Raw genomic sequence first — 13312 nt, forward strand, 5'->3', positions numbered from 1 at the left:
AATGAGAAGGATATGGTTTTTAATCTCAAGTCTAAACCTTGATAAGAAATTTCATCACCTGATTTCTATGCACCATATTCAGTTAGGGCCTTTCCATATAAGACATATATATTTTAAAAATATTTGTGAAATTCATACATTATATCTTATAAATTTCATTAAAAACAGATACAATAAAAATTTAGTTCAAATGTAATGATTGTATTTGACTGAACAAGTAAAATCACAGACTAATACAGAAAAACAAACATACTCTCCACTTGCACCAGCTCTATTTGTTGTTTACAATTCTTATTACTAGTTATACTGAATGTGTTTATAGCAATTCTATTTTTTCCTAAGTAAATTGTACTGTCACTTGAAACTGCTGAGTATCAAGTATGAAATCTGAGTCTTTAACAGCTAGACACATGGAAACTATTAAGATTTTTAGATATTAAAAAAAGCAAAATAAAATGCTCTCCAAAAACAAATGAAATCTCACATACCATTTTGTCACATGCTATTGTCATGAATTCAAACTTTTTCCGGAATTTCTTTTATGGAGAGATTAAAAGAACATATCTCTCTGTGAAAATCGAATGATCTAGATATATAGTTGTTTATAATACAGTATGATAACCTAGAAGAAATGGATAAACCCCTAACGACATACAAATATCAAGACAATCATGAAGAAACAGAAACTCTGAATAGACCTGTAACATTATAATAATGATATTTGATCAGTAATAATAATTAAAAAAAACACTCAACAAAGAAAAGCCCACTTCTCTTTTTTAAAGGACTTCTTTCACATTAACTTATCTTGGTTGTCTGGACAACAAATTCTCATCAACAATATGGAAATGTGAACTAAAGCACTAAATCACTGCATTTTAGAGTGACAGAGCACCTAGAGATCTATTCCAGAAGCCATCACTTTAATCTGTGTCAGACCCACTTGAAGGGTTATAGCATAGACTGTAACAGTCTGGCTCCATTCCCAGAGTTTCTAATTCAGTTGGTCTGGGGTGGAGTCTGAGAAATTGTTTAACAAGCCACAAGTGATACTAATACAAATGAATTTTGCATGCTGGGGTGAAAAAACAGCCCTTCCTCCTGGGTTTTTCCTTTGTGCCTCCTTCTCCTTTACTTTCACACAACTACCAAGCTCACAACACTTCTGAAACCAGATAAGTGGAGGCCTTCTCCACAAACAAGTCTCTGAGATACCACCTGAGTATTCCACAGTTTGACTGAATTTGGACACTGTCCACATGGAGATGGTCCCACAGGGAAATGGCTCTGTAACCCACCCTGCTTCAGATGACAAGTCAAGGTTGTCATCTATTCTTCTGACCAAGAAGACCTGAGGCTTCCACAGCCTCTAGTTCAATCAGTTTTCTAGAGCCACTCACAGAACCTCAGAAAAACTTTTACTTACTGTTTAGCAGTTTCTTATAACAGGATATAGCTGAACATCTGATGGATGAGATGCACAGGGCAAGGAATGTAGGGAGGTCCATGAAGCTACCCCTTCCATGCCTTCTCCAGGACTGTCACTCTCCCCACACTGCTACCTGCTCCTTAACCCGGAAGCTCTTCAAACCACCACCGCCCCACCTTTGGGTTTTTATATGGTTTCTTACACAGATGTGGTTAATTAAACCAATGGTGATTGAATTCAATCTCCAGCTTGTCTCTCTGCCCCAGAGGTGGGGGTAGAGCTGAAAGTGTTAACCTTGTAATCACCTGGTTGGTTCCCCTGGCAACCAGCCCCCAACCTTAGGTAAGACTCCAAAATCACCTTATTAACATAATAAAAGACACCTGTATTGTTCTTGTCAGGCAATTTCAAAGATTTTAGGAGCACTGTACCAGAAACAGGGACAAAGACCAAATACATACTTATCATAAGTCATAACATCATGCATGTATAATATGGTTAATCACAATCCTGGTCCATAAATTTAATTCTGCTTCCCAGGTGGCTCAGTGGTAAAGAATCAGCCTGCCAGTGAAGAAGATACAGGAGACATAGGTTTGATCCCTCAGTCGGGACGATCGTCTGGAGAAGGAAATGGCAACCCACTCCAGTATTCTTGCCTGGGAAATCCCATGAACAGAGGAGCCTCATGGACTACAGTCCATGGGGTTGCAAAGAGTCAGACACGACTGAGCACACACACAAACATGCACAGGGAAAACTTAGACCTTGTATAAAACTAATGAAAAGGATATAATCAAAGCATTTTTTACCATAAATTAGGAAACAAGGCAGATATTTGGGCAAGGCAACTTATTAAGAAACAGTTATTTTGATACTGACAGCTTTGTAAGCATCAGATGTAAGGAAAATGGCTTCCAAAATGTAGATTTCTTGTGTTTTTTTAACCTATTTTAGGCTCTCTAAATTGAGGGTGTTGTTAATATATACTTCAGAAAGTTTTTCCATGGTGTGCAGCAATGGAAATATGGGAGCTTTTTTTTTTTTTTGGAATAGAAGGATCACTCCTAGATGAATACTAATTAAATCACTCATCATTGCCCTTGGCAGATATTTTTCTTCTTGGTAGGTTGAGAGCTGGTCTTTCATACCTTGACCCTCAGATTAAAGCACCTGAGCCCCTGCTCCCTTATCCCTGTCAGACATTTACAGGCTTCTTGGTTTTAAAAGTGGGTTTAAAAACACAACTGAGATGTTAAAACATCTAAACATGTTACTTTGAATTTTATAAATTTTTAATACTTTATATTTTCTAAATGCAATGTATTTGTATAATACCCTTTCCAAGTCTCTGGTACATGTACATTCTTGAGATATGCCAGCCTGGGATAGCTTCCTTATTCTCTCTACATGTGTGCTCAGTCACTCGATCGTGTCCAACTCTTTGCAACCCCGTGGATTGTAGCCCTCCAGGCTCATCTGTGGAATTTTCCAGGCAAGGATACTGGAGTGAGTTTCCATGCCCTCCTCCATTACTCTCTACACGATGTCAAAGGACAAAGGAAAGAAAAGGCTGCTCAGGCACTGCTTAGGGAAGAGTCTGGAAGTGTCCAAATGTCAATCTATCCCAAGTTACCTCCTAAGCCTTTGCAGTATCCAATCTCTGGGACTGGTAAAAAAAATCGCCCATAGGTAATAATCTGGCATGGATGTTCAACCTTGGAGAATCCAGGTGAGTAAACCATTTTTCTGTATAAAAGATGCATAAGCCTTGAGTAAACACCAAATTCAGTTTGTTTTTTAAAAAATTACAATCAAAATTGCTAGCATGAACTAGATATTTAAATTTCATGAAGTATTCTGAGTATTCATTTTCAGAAGAAGAGAAATAGTATTTTCTAGTGAATGAGTCTATAAAGTGGAATCAGATGGCATGGTTATATTTTCAGTTGAAGTTATTCAGTAAATTAAAATTACAAATTTTCTGAAATTTGTTTAAAAAAATAAAAGTATTTTAATGAAGGTAATGACAACCCACTCCAGTACTCTTGCCTGGAAAATCCCATGGACAGAGGAGCCTGGTAGCCTGAAGTCCATGGGGTTGCTAGGAGTCAGACACAACTGAGCGACTTCACTTTCACTTTCATGCATTGGAGAAGGAAATGGCAACCCACTCCAGTATTCTTGCCTGGAGAATCTCAGGGACTGGGGAGTCTGGTGGGCTGCCGTCCATGGGGTCGCACAGAGTTGGACACAACTGAAGTGACTTAGCAGCAGCAGCAGCAGCAGTATAGTATAGTGAAATGATACTAGATTAGGAATTAGGAAACTTGAGTTCCAGTCCAGGCTCAGTCACTAATTTGTTATGTGTCTTGGCCCAAAACTCATCTTTCTGGATCTGTTTTATTAATATAATGAAAGGATTTGATGAGTTGATGTCTTAGACTCCTTTTAGCATTTACCTGTTATGATTCCAAGTTATTGCCGCTGATAAATTCACAAATCTACTGATTTATGTGTAATACGGCAATATTATGACACTATAAATTACCGTAATATAAAAGAAAACATTTATCACCCATAGATGAATAGCACCTGTTTTAGAAAGAATTTCATGTGCCAGTGATGTGGAATTGTTTTTATAGGTACATTCCTCTCATTGAAAGGAGCTGTCCTAACATTCTCCTGTATGGACCGAACTGGTGGGTTAATGCAACCACCATACGAAGTCTGGAGGGATCCAAACAACATAGATGAAAATGAGAAATCTTGGAGAAGGAAACTGGTCATGAACTGCCCCTCTCCATCCCAAGAAACAGGAGATCATCAGTATACAATAATCTGCTCAGAGAAACAAGCTAAAGTCTTCTCACTGCCTTCTCAGACTTGCCTCTATGTTCATAACATCACAGAAACATCTTTTATACTGCAAGCAGATGTGGTGGTCATGTGTAACAGTGCCTGCTTGGCATGCTTCTGTGCCAATGGGCATATCATGATAATGAGGTATGTGCTGTCTTTATAAATTATCTGGTAATCATAACAATGCAAACAAGGCAAAATTATACAAAGTACATGTGTAAAATGCAAGATAAATTAAGAAGCAACCTGAGATCATTGTTTCATTATGTTTGTGAATGTTTTATTGCTCAGCAATTTGAGGAGAGTTTATTTTAGGTTTTATTTGTTTGCTAAAAATGCTTTGCACTGTGAATGAATTATACGTTAACTGCCATCAAGGAATCTAAGGAAAGAGTAATTCTCCAGCCATTCACACATTCATTCAACATTTATTGAGCACCTATCTCCCAGATGCTATGCTAGGCACAGGATATATGAAGATGAATAAACCACAAGGAAAAGAAATGAACTGTTACCTTTACTATGTTTCATAGTACACACAAGAATTTTCTATACAGAACTTAATTTTATCCTTATAACTTCTCTAGGACATAAGAAATGAAGTATTATCTGCTTCCTCTATTTTACATGTTAATAAATTTGAATGAGGTTGCAAGTCTAGGAAAAAGTGAGATCAACACTGAACAGTATACTAAAAATCATCCCTTTATTTTAACTTGCTATAGGCTATACATTAAGAAATACACATGGAGGAAGAGTTTGGGGTGGACTTTTGAACTGAAGTCATAGCTATATTGATGGCTAGGTAGAACCAGATGTGAGGGAAATTTTCTGAATGTAAAACCATAAAAGATAATGGAGGTCGTTAAATCTCAGGGTAAGAAGAGAACTTAAACGTGAAAATTTTTTGTCATAAACTTGGATAATAGTGATGTCATTAATAGATAAGAAAGTCAGGAGAATTTGGAGAAAATAAGTCTGAGAATGAATACTTGGAATATGAGGTGTTTATATGCCAGCTTGAATAAGTTTAGCAAGCAATTTACAGTCTAGACTCTTAAAAAATAGAGGTGGAAGATTCAGCTCTGGAAATCATCTATGTAAATGCATTAGTGAAAGTTTTGGCAGTGAATGAAATCATCAAAGAAGATAGCAGTAAAAAAGAGGAGAAAGAGACTGATCTGGGGACAAAAATTGAGGGAGGGGGATGCATATGAATACATCTATATAGTGGCAGAAAGAAAGAAAATCCAGCAAAGGAGATTGAGAAGCAGTCATCAGAGAGCTAGAAAAAGGATCACAGTAACATAACTTCATGAAAAGGATAGAAGAGTATTAAAAAAAAAAAAGGACAGACAACTACTAAAATGATGATCAAGAGTTAGAACAGAAAGATCAAAGAATTTGGGGCCAAAAAAAACACTAGATGTAGATGTTGATGATATTTGAGAAAGCAAATCTTAGGAGCACAGTGAAGATAAGACTGAATTTCAAGGGAGGCAAGAAGAAAGGCAGAGACACAGATCAGGGATTGACAGACTATAACCCACGCAATATCCACTCTACCCTCCACCCAATATGACACTGTATACAGGCCTGCAAGCTAAGAATGGTTTTTACATTTTCAAATTGTTGAAAAAAGCAGAGAAGAATATTTCATGATATGTGGAAAGTATATGAAATTCACATCTCAAATGTTCATAAAGGTTTGGGGAACACAACCACACCACTTGCTTATATATTGCCTACAAGAAAGAGTGTGTACACAACAGGCAAGAGTTGAGTAGTTGTACCCAAGACCACATGGCCTACAAACCATTTTATTTACTATCTGACTCTTTAAAAATAAAGTTTGCCAGTTCCTGAGACAGAGTTCTTTTGGGAAATTTTGATAAAAAGAGAGATGAGAGATAGGAAAGTAATTCAAGAGCAAAACTGGGATTTTGAGAGTGTTTTTATTGTTATATTTTCTTTAATAGGGGAGACATGAGTAGGCTTATAAGCCAAAGAGAGGTAGTTAGTGGAGACAGTTTTGAAAAAATAAAAATAAAAACAATCATTTACAGTCTGCTCATTCTCTGATATGTTTCTTATTCTTTATCTGATTTCTTTTCTCAAATTCTTTTTAGAGATTTCTGAAGAGGGTCATTCCAGTCTTGTTTGAAAATAATGACTTAACTCCTAGACACGCCTTAGTTTAGAAGGGAAAAAAAAAAAAAAAAACTGTGTGTACACTCCCCTAAGCTCACATTTAGTCACTCAAAATTTTTCTTTTAAATTCAAAGACATCACAATGTTGTCACAATTGAAATTTTAGCTTGATAGTGATTTTAGCTTGACAGTGATAGTGAGAATTCCAGAAAAAGATCTGCTTCACTGACCACTCTAAAGCCTTTGACTATGTGGATCACAACAAACAGTGGAAAATTCTTCAAAAGACAGGAATAGCAGACCACCTCACCTGCCTCCTGAGAAACCTGTATGCTGGTCAAGAAGCAACAGTTAGAACCAGACATGAACTAGCAGATTGGTTCAAAATTGGGAAAGGAGTACGTCAAGGCGGTGTATTGTCACCCGGCTTACATGCAGAGTACATCATGAGAAATGCCACGCTGGATGAAGCACAAGCTGGAATCAAGACTGCGAGGAGAAATATCAACAATCTCAGATATGCAGATGATACTGGCAGAGAGTGAAGAGGAATTAAAGAGCCTTTTGATGAAGGTGAAAGAGGAAAGTAAAAAAAACCTAGTTTAAAACTCAACATTCAAAAAACTAAGATCATAGCACCCAGTGCCATCACTTCATGGAAAATAGATGGGGGAAAAATGGGAACAGTGGCAGATTTTATTTTCTTGGGCTCCAAAATCACTGTGGACAATGACTGCAGCTATGAAATTAAAAGATGCTTGCTCACTGGAAGAAAAGCTATGACAAATCTAGACAGTATATTAAAAAGCAGAGACATCACTTTGCTAACAAAGGTCTATAGTCAAAGCTACGGTTTTTCCAGTAGTCATGTATGGATGTGAAAGTTGGACCATAAAGAAGGCTGAGCCTTAGAATTGATGCTTTCGAACTGTGGTGCTGGAGAGGACTCTTCAGAGTCCCTTGGACAGCAGGATATCAACACAGGCAATCCTAAAGGAAATCAATGCTGAATATTCATTGGAAGGACTGATGCTGAAGCAGAAGCTCTAATATTTTGACCATCCAGTGGGAAGAGCTGACTCATTGGAAAAGATGCTGATGCTGGGAAAGATTGAGGGCAGGAGAAGGAGGCAACAGGATGAGATGGTTGGATGGCATCACCGACTCAACAGACATGAGTCTGTTGAGTCTGCAAACTCCAGGAGATAGTGAAGGTCAGGGGACCCTGGCGTGCTGCAGTCCAACAGGTTGCAAAGATTCAGAAACAACTGAGTGACTGAACAACAGCCAATCAGTAAGACACCTGAGATGTAGTATTCATTTGGATGTGCAAATTCTGATCTATTGTTTATAACTAATTCTGAAACAGTCCTAGTCATTAATCACCCCTTCAGTATAGGTGCCATAAGTCAGGTGATTTTCATTTTCTTTATATAGAAAGTAAAGGAATGGGGAGGAAAGCCACTCCATTCCCAGGCATAGTGAACTAGACACACATCAGTGTATAACCTCAGACCCAGGAATTTTGCCTTAAAAGGAGACAATGGAGCAAGTATGCAGGCAGCCACTTTCTAGTTAGAGTGTTTCTGCCATAATAAAAGATTACAACAGTAGGAACCTGTGAAATTCTACACAAAGCATTTTGAAATTGCTGGCCAGTGCATTTAATCCAGCCTTCAAGGATATCTGCTAAGTATCTGTGTGGATTAAAATAGAACTGTACCATAATTTTTTGTGAAAATGATTTTACATGAAGTTCTAGTTTACTACCGTTGAGACTTCAAGATAAAAAGAAACAATCATAAAATAGTAGTATAAAAATTACTGTTTCATGTAAAGATTGCTCTATTTTATATACAGAAATTAAAAGCTTCTAACAACTTGATATTGAAATGTGGATTTGGTTTTTTCCATTCAGCCTACCTAGTCTTCGCCCAATGTTAGATGTTAATTATTTGCCACTGACAGACATGCGGATAGCACGGACATTTTGTTTTACCAATGAAGGACAGGCATTATACCTCGTCTCTCCTACTGAAATTCAGCGGTTAACATACAGCCAAGAGATGTGTGATAATCTACAGGTAGGTCATTTATGAATAAGCATTGAACGTAGTTGTAAAAAAGAGAATGAGAGAGAGGTCTAAAAGCTCAAATATTATTAAGCTAGACAATAAACATGCCTGCCCTAGAACATGTTTTGAATATATGTTCATCCTGGTGATGCTACGAAGTTTTAGTGTGTTCCAGATATACATAGGAAAAAATAAGAAAAAAGGGGATGTGGGAAGAATGTGGAGATCATATACATCAATGGTTGTTCTCTTTATTTTATTGTTTGTTTTGCCTACAATTCAGAGTTAATAGACTTTAAAAAAGAAAAAAGAAACCTTAATTGTGGGCCATACAAAATAAATATATATCCTATAAGTTAGAAATGGGCATTTGTCTTTGATCATAGCAGTAAGCAGAGTTGAGAGACAAAATAAATATAAAAGAATTTATTTAATCTTGGATAAGTAAATGTCACAAAAATTTTAAAAGATATCCTAAGGATTTAATTGGTTTCTCTCCCTTATTTTAGAGAAAAGAAAACTAAAATTCATTACAATATAGAGGTTCAGAGTATAAGCTCTGAACTATTTAAGCTCCATTTTGCCTACTGGTATAACTTTGGCTATTTTACTTAATCTACTTGTATGTTCTACCTTGAAGCATTACTGTGAGAATTAAGAAAGAATTCCTGTAAAGCACTGAGAAGAGTGCCTAGAACATACTAAGTTTTAAAAATAAATGATAATAAATGTTATTCAACATATACTTAAGTTTTTTATATACCTAGTACTTGGCTAGGCTGTAGAAGTACAATCATAAACAAGATACAAGTCCCTACCTGCTAGTGTGGAAGGAGAGAGAAATAGATAACCACAATGTTCTGGAAAATGGTTGTCTGTACATGGCTCTGCCAGTGCTGGAGAGACATTAAGAGTGGACTGGGTTAATGGAGCAAAGGGGAAGGGGTAGTTAGAAAAAGGTTGTGAAGGATGAATAGGAGCTGTCCATAGGGAATAGATGGCTGGAGGTGGGAAAGGTAATAATAATCTTGACAGAGCAGAGGCATGTGAAAGCCCCAAGGTTCAGGAAACTGCTAAGAAAGTAGAGAGTTGTGAAGTGGAGAGAGTGAAGGAGTGCTGATGGAGACTTAGTCAAGAACAGAGCTTGGAACACCTTGTAAGCACCTTAAGAAATCTGGCATTTACCCCCAGGGCAATAGGAAATCATTGAAAAGGTTTAGCAAATTTGTTTATTAAAACTAATATTCCGGTTGCAGTATGACAGCTTGTTTGGAAGAGTTAAGGCTAAAAGTAGGGAGAACAATTTGGAGGCATTATTTTTTAAATAATTAAGACCAGAAATAATAGTGGCTTGAAATAAGACAGCCAACAGTGATAGAGAAAATTAGCATATTCAATGACTCTAAACTGTGATCGGTTGGATTGGAGGGTTATTAGATAGAGGAGTGAAGAAAAGGAAGGAATTCATAATTATTCCTGTATTTCTGGGTTGAGGAACTAAGTAGATGGTGTAGCCATTTCCAAAGAGAAGGGATTTGGGAGGAAAAGCACGGGTCTAGGAGTAGAGATGAGGGGGGAAGATGACGACAGTCATCCTGCAAGTTCACACACAAACTGATACTAGCTCACAGATCTGACTTTGGATTGAAGTTCCTCCAAATCCATGGTTCTCGAATTTTTGTCTGCTTTAGAAAGACCAAGGGCTTCCCTGGTGGCTCAGATGGTGGTGGTCTGCCCGCAATGCGGGAGACCTGGGTTCGATCCCTGTGTTGGGAAGATCCTCTGGAGAAGGCAATGGCAGCCCACTCCAGGATTCTTGCCTGGAGAATCCCATGGATGGAGGAGCCTAGCAGGGTCAATGGGGTCGCAAAGAGTTGGACTCAACTGAGTGACTAACATACACAGAAAGACCAAAGTAAGTTAAAACATTTTATAGCAAGTTAGAAAAAAGTTAGAACAAGTTAAAAATAAAGATAACCAGAGCATATCTATGTAAATTCTGATTAGTATGTGTAATAAAGCCAGTGAATTCTGTAATCAGGATTAATCTGTAAATTAATCCTAGGGTGAATATTACAAGACAAGAGGTCAGAAAAGTGAATATTTTAGGATGCCAGTTCTTGGAGGAGGAGAGGAAAGGAAGAAGGTGGAGGAAGAAGTGCCAGAGAGAAGGAATTAGAAACTAAGCAAAAACTGCCACAAAAACATATGGAGAACAGACTTTCCAGCCTTTTCATGACATGCTCTAACATGCCACCATGTTAGCTTTTGATCTATTAATTTATTCTTAGTCTAATGCTTTTTTCTTTAAATTTGATATAGGACATGCTGGGAGATTTGTTTACTCCTATAGAGACACCAGAAGCTCAAAACAGAGGCTTTCTCAAGGGTTTGTTTGGTGGAAGTGGACAAACATTTGACAGAGAAGAGCTCTGTGAGTAAACTCCTGATTACAAACTGTATCAAAAAACAGACGACCTCTTTCTAGATGAGGGCTTTGCTTCTATACCATGAAAATTACTTGTTTACCAAACATGAATATAACTGGTCATTTAACAAAAATAACAGTTTAACAAAAATAGTACATGTAATTCATACAAATAATCAGTAAGCTAATAAATGTGTCATTTGCAGGTAGATCAGACCTGCAGGGCAAGGTGAAGGCACTTGGTTACTTAAATCTGAAAAAATGTTTTTGAATCTGCCTACCTTTAACTACTTCTAGGAAACAAGTTCTTTATTCAGAATTCACGGTTTACCAATGGTACAGAATAAATCACTTAAAAAATATCTACCAGAGACTCTGAAGAACAATTAAAACACAGTAAAAAGGAACATTCTCAAAGAGAAATTAAGATTTTCCAGATTCTCTGACCTACTATGTGGTCTCTACAGGTCAAAACTCCTTTTTCCTTGAATTTTTAACTATGCAAAATATCTAGTGCTTCCATAAAATGGACCAGCTATAAAAGGTAATGACATTTGATACCTGCTAAACATGGATTCGGAGAAGGCAATGGCACCTCACTCCAGTACTCTTGCCTGGAAAATCCCGTGGATGGAGGAGCCTGGTGGGCTGCAGTCCATGGGGTCAAGTTGGACACGACTGAGTGACTTCACTTTCACTTTTCACTTTCCTGCATTGGAGAAGGAAAGGGCAACCCACTCCAGTGTTCTTTCCTGGAGAATCCCAGGGACAGGGGAGCCTGGTGGGCTGCCGGCTATGGGGTCGCACACAGTCGGAAGCAACTTAGCAGCAGCAGCAGCAAACATGGATTACCCTTGAAAGCATCATGCTAAATTAAAGAAGGAAGACAAAAAAGGCCACATATTGTATTATTCCTTTTGTACATAATGTTCAGAACAGACAAATCCATAGAGACAGAAAGTCAGTAGTTGCCAGGGAACAGGGCAAGGAGGGACTAATGGGTACAGAATTTCTTTGGGTGGTGATAAAAATGTTCTAAAATTAGATAGTGGTGATAGTTGCACAAGTCTGAGAATCAGTTACAGACTACTTAACTGTACACTTACAAAGGGTGAACTGAGGAATTCCCTGGAGGCACAATGGTTAGGCCTAGGTGCTTTCACTGCTGTTGCCAGGGTTTGATCCCTGGTCCGGACCTAATATCCCACAAGCTATGCACCGCAGGCAGAAAATTTTTTTAAAAAGGCGAGAGGTGGTGGTGGTGGTGATGGGGGTGGGGGTAGGGGTGGCAGCGGCTATGAATTTTATGATATGTGAATTATATCTCAATAAAGCTGTTATTTTAGAAAACTTAATCTAGATTCTACTCCTAATGTTACATCCTTGGGACTGCTCACTAAATTTTTATCAAGATAGCTATTTTTCAATTTTTAAAAGTTCAGTTCAGTTCAGTTTAGTCAGTCAGTTGTGTCACTCTTTGTGACCCCATGAATCACAGCACGCCAGGCCTCCCTGTCCATCACCAACTCCCGGAGTTCACTCAAACTCACGTCCATCGAGTCGGTGATGCCATCCAACCATCTCATCCTCTGTCATCCCCTTCTCCTCCTGCCCCCAATCCCTCCCAGCATGAGGTGGCCAAAGTATTGGAGTTTCAGCTTCAGCATCAGTCCTTCCAATGAACACCCAGGACTGATCTCCTTTAGGATGGACTGGTCGGATATCCTTGCAGTCCAAGGGGCTCTCAAGAGTCTTCCAACACCACAGTTCAAAAGCATCAATTCTTCGGTGCTCAGCTTTCTTTATAGTCCAACTCTCACATCCATACATGACTAGTGGAAAAACCATAGCCTTGACTAGACGGACCTTAGTCAGCAAAGTAATGTCTCTGCTTTTTAATATGCTATCTAGTTTGGTCATAACTTTCCTTCCAAGGAGTAAGCATCTTTTAATTTCATGGCTGCCGTCACCCATCTGCAGTGATTTTGGAGTCCAAAAAATAAAGTTAGCCACTGTTTCCCCATCTATTTCCCATGAAGTGATGGGACCGGATGCCATGATCTTAGTTTTCTGAATGTTGACCTTTAAGCCAATTTTTTCACTCTCCTCTTTCATCAAGAGGCTCTTGAGTTCTTCTGTGCTTTCTGCCATAAGGGTGGTGTCATCTGCATATCTGAGGTTATTGATAGTTCTTCTGGCAATCTTGATTCCAGCCTGTGCTTCATCCAGCCCAGCGTTTCTCATGATGTACTCTGCATATAAGTTAAATAAGCAGGGTGACAATATACAGCCTTGACATACTAGGAAAAGGAGTCTGTTGTTCCATGTCCAGTTCTAACTGTTGCTTCCTGACCTGCATACAGGTTT

General features: G+C 38.2%; 1 protein-coding gene across 5 annotated transcripts in view; it reads left to right on the forward strand.

The window, feature by feature from the left end:
• The window catches only part of STXBP5L (syntaxin binding protein 5 like), a 317733-nt gene that overhangs the window by 297449 nt on the left and 6972 nt on the right, over positions 1–13312 (forward strand). For all 5 annotated transcript variants that reach the window (XM_018043989.1, XM_018044072.1, XM_018044062.1 and 2 more), the window contains 3 exons: positions 4075–4435; positions 8361–8526; positions 10840–10951. In XM_018043989.1, coding sequence (XP_017899478.1) covers positions 4075–4435; positions 8361–8526; positions 10840–10951 — 639 coding nt within the window. The remainder of the gene's footprint in view (positions 1–4074; positions 4436–8360; positions 8527–10839; positions 10952–13312) is intronic.

The sequence above is a fragment of the Capra hircus genome, chromosome 1 (genome assembly GCF_001704415.2).
Source record: "Capra hircus breed San Clemente chromosome 1, ASM170441v1, whole genome shotgun sequence".
NCBI classification, from domain to species: domain Eukaryota; kingdom Metazoa; phylum Chordata; class Mammalia; order Artiodactyla; family Bovidae; genus Capra; species Capra hircus.